Raw genomic sequence first — 2,567 nt, 5'->3', positions numbered from 1 at the left:
GCAACGTTTAGGGCACCCAGACTAAAGTCAATACTTTATAGTCGCTTGCTTCATTGTTCTCGTATTAACTAAGCAAAAGGAAAACATTTGTTTAGAAGATTTTGGATGCGGATTTGCTAACCAAACGAGTTTCCAGGCAGCCAATTCTACATAGATGGAATCGAAAGATTAACGCAGACGAAAGCCATCAAAATGGGAAAACCAGGTGGCATTTTGGGGGAGTTGATTGTATCCAAGTTCAATCTACCAACAGGAAGTCGCGTCTTAATGGTTGGCGATAAGTGCGTATACTCGTATTTTCAACTTTCGATCATCGTCATACTTCAACTCCCGAATTTTGTTTCAGTATTCACTCAGACATTCAGTTCGGAATTAACTCTGGTTTTAAGACCCTTTTGGTTCTGTCGGGAGTTACTAAACAGGAGCACGTGGATCAATGGGATGCTGCCGAAGAGCTGAAACCCGACTTTGTCGGCAGAAGTATAGCAGATTTGCATGAGAAGATTCGAAATATGTAATTGCGGAAAGCTTCAGTGGAATTTTTGATCAAATAAATAGTCATGGTATTATTATAAAAAAGACTGATTGGGACGAAACAGTTCATTTTCTAAGCTGAAACCCCAGCAGGTTTAAAAAATATATACATAAAAAATAAGCATTTTTTTATGATCTAACTCATATTGATTTTTCCACGTCCTCATTTCCTTCCGAAATAACTACAAAATTACAAATAGGGGGTACAGGGAAAAACGCTAATTTTTACATGGACATATTACAGAAAAAAAACGAGACGCAAAACATGAAATTTTGGAAGAATCTTGCACCTCAGTGTTTAATATTGAAATTTCGCTCTCTGGGTCAAAACTAGTCGAATTTCCTCACTCATGTTGTTATGAATCGAATTTCCAGTTCTCCATCCAACAATGCCAAAACGAATTCTGTGGCTCAAATGGGGCTTGAGAAACTTCTAGGAAAAAAGCAGCGTCATGTTTGAATTAATTTTCTGAAATCGCGACTCTTGAAAAAACTGCTAACATTTCCTTATCGATGGTTCACTTTCTAAAAAGGCGATTTAGTTCTCTTTAGAATGATGTAAAAATGAGCGTTGTTGCTCGTTTTGCTTCCGAGAAATGAGCAAAAACGGGAAAGAAAACATGAAATCTTTGAACAAAAAATTCGATTTTTATTGGATGGATGTTTCCCGCACTTTTGTATAATAGTGAATTATTATTAATTATAATTGGTTGAATTGCAATTTCCCGAAGAAATGAATTGGTAGAGATCACCATCGGATCTCATTTCGCTATACTTTTCCTTTTGGGGAGATTGCAAGAAAATGCATGGAAAAATGTATATAAACAAACGTTTACGCGAATAATTCCGAGTAGTTTCGGTAAAGTTTATCTGTTTCTACCTCCATTTTAGTGATTAGTAAGACCAAAGGAAGCTTTTTATTTCGTTTCACCACTGGCCCAAATTTCCAAAATGCGCATTCAAATTACCACCTAAAGATCATTAATAAAGCATTATGAATATTGGTAAAATCGGTACGTACTTCAGCTCTTTATCTCAAGTACTTTTTCAAGTACATATAGACAAAATGCATGGAAAAATCAGCATCATATATGTTTTATCAATTTTTCGCTATACCAATGGTCTGAGTTGAGTTGAGAATTTTGTATCCTCTAGATATCTGAGCTGTGGGTCGACTGGATGATAATTATCATTATGCAATCTGCTTGTTTAACGCATTTAAATATGATAGCATAAATTCGGCGTTATCGCCGCAAGTGCGCAAATTATCAATTCCGAGCTTCATATATCTAATTGTTGATTTTGAAAAAGATTTTTTGCATTTTGCAGCCATTATCAATATAGAACATCATGGCTAAACTACGTCGCCTCAACGAACTGTCGGAGACGGAAGTGCAAAGTGAGATTGCATCAACTGATGCCGTTCTGTTTGATGTGGATGGTAAGTGTGGTTTTTCCAGTTGGTCATAAAAATCTCTTATTGGATACAAACCATCGATGCAGGAGTTTTGCTGTCCGATAAAGCGGTGCTTCCTGGAGCCGAAGCTACAGTGCAAAAGTTGAGGGCTTTGGGCAAACAGATTGGATTTGTCACTAACAACACCTTGTACACAGTGGAACAAATGCAGGCCAATTTGGCTCAATTTGGTGCACAATTTGACGATATAATAAACCCGACGGTCTCCTTGTTGGAATACCTGCGAAAAATCGACTTCCAAAAGGACATTTATATAATTTCCACACCGGAACCTAAACAACTAATCCGGGCAGCTGGATACAATGTGTTAGATTTCAAGGTAAAACTCTCAAGGCATAAATTGAGTCCATATCGGCTTAGTTTTTCTTTTAATCAGGATGTCCTACCTGAAAAAATTGAGCCTTCTTTGGGAGCAATTTACGAAGCCCAGGAACTGTCTTTGCAGAGATGCAAAAATGTTGGTCTGGTGTATTTGGATTATGACATGAATTGCGGATATGGAGACATACAATGCGCCATAAATATTATTAAGCGCATTGACGGCGTCCAAGTATTG

At 37.3% G+C, this 2,567-nt stretch overlaps 2 protein-coding genes across 2 annotated transcripts in view; both read left to right on the top strand.

The window, feature by feature from the left end:
- LOC109535182 (phosphoglycolate phosphatase 2-like) overlaps positions 1-655 on the top strand; it is a gene marked incomplete in the record, with an annotated part of 5,955 nt that extends 5,300 nt beyond the window's left edge. Inside the window, 2 exon segments of the mRNA XM_048666669.1 lie at positions 137-281; positions 347-655. Of these exon segments, the coding sequence (XP_048522626.1) occupies positions 137-281; positions 347-518 (317 nt within the window).
- A 914-nt stretch (positions 656-1,569) lies between these two features.
- LOC125504579 (phosphoglycolate phosphatase 2-like) overlaps positions 1,570-2,567 on the top strand; it is a 2,409-nt gene continuing 1,411 nt past the window's right edge. Inside the window, exons 1-3 of the mRNA XM_048666787.1 lie at positions 1,570-1,975; positions 2,038-2,330; positions 2,388-2,561. Coding sequence (XP_048522744.1) covers positions 1,885-1,975; positions 2,038-2,330; positions 2,388-2,561 — 558 coding nt within the window. The 5' untranslated portion in view covers positions 1,570-1,884. The remainder of the gene's footprint in view (positions 1,976-2,037; positions 2,331-2,387; positions 2,562-2,567) is intronic.

Source organism: Dendroctonus ponderosae, unplaced genomic scaffold (assembly GCF_020466585.1).
Source record: "Dendroctonus ponderosae isolate FM_Combo_2020 unplaced genomic scaffold, Dpon_F_20191213v2 Dpon_F_20191213_5, whole genome shotgun sequence".
Taxonomy (NCBI): Eukaryota; Metazoa; Arthropoda; class Insecta; order Coleoptera; family Curculionidae; genus Dendroctonus; species Dendroctonus ponderosae.
Note: the sequence above shows the minus strand (reverse complement) of the source record. Positions and strands in the feature narration are given on the sequence as shown.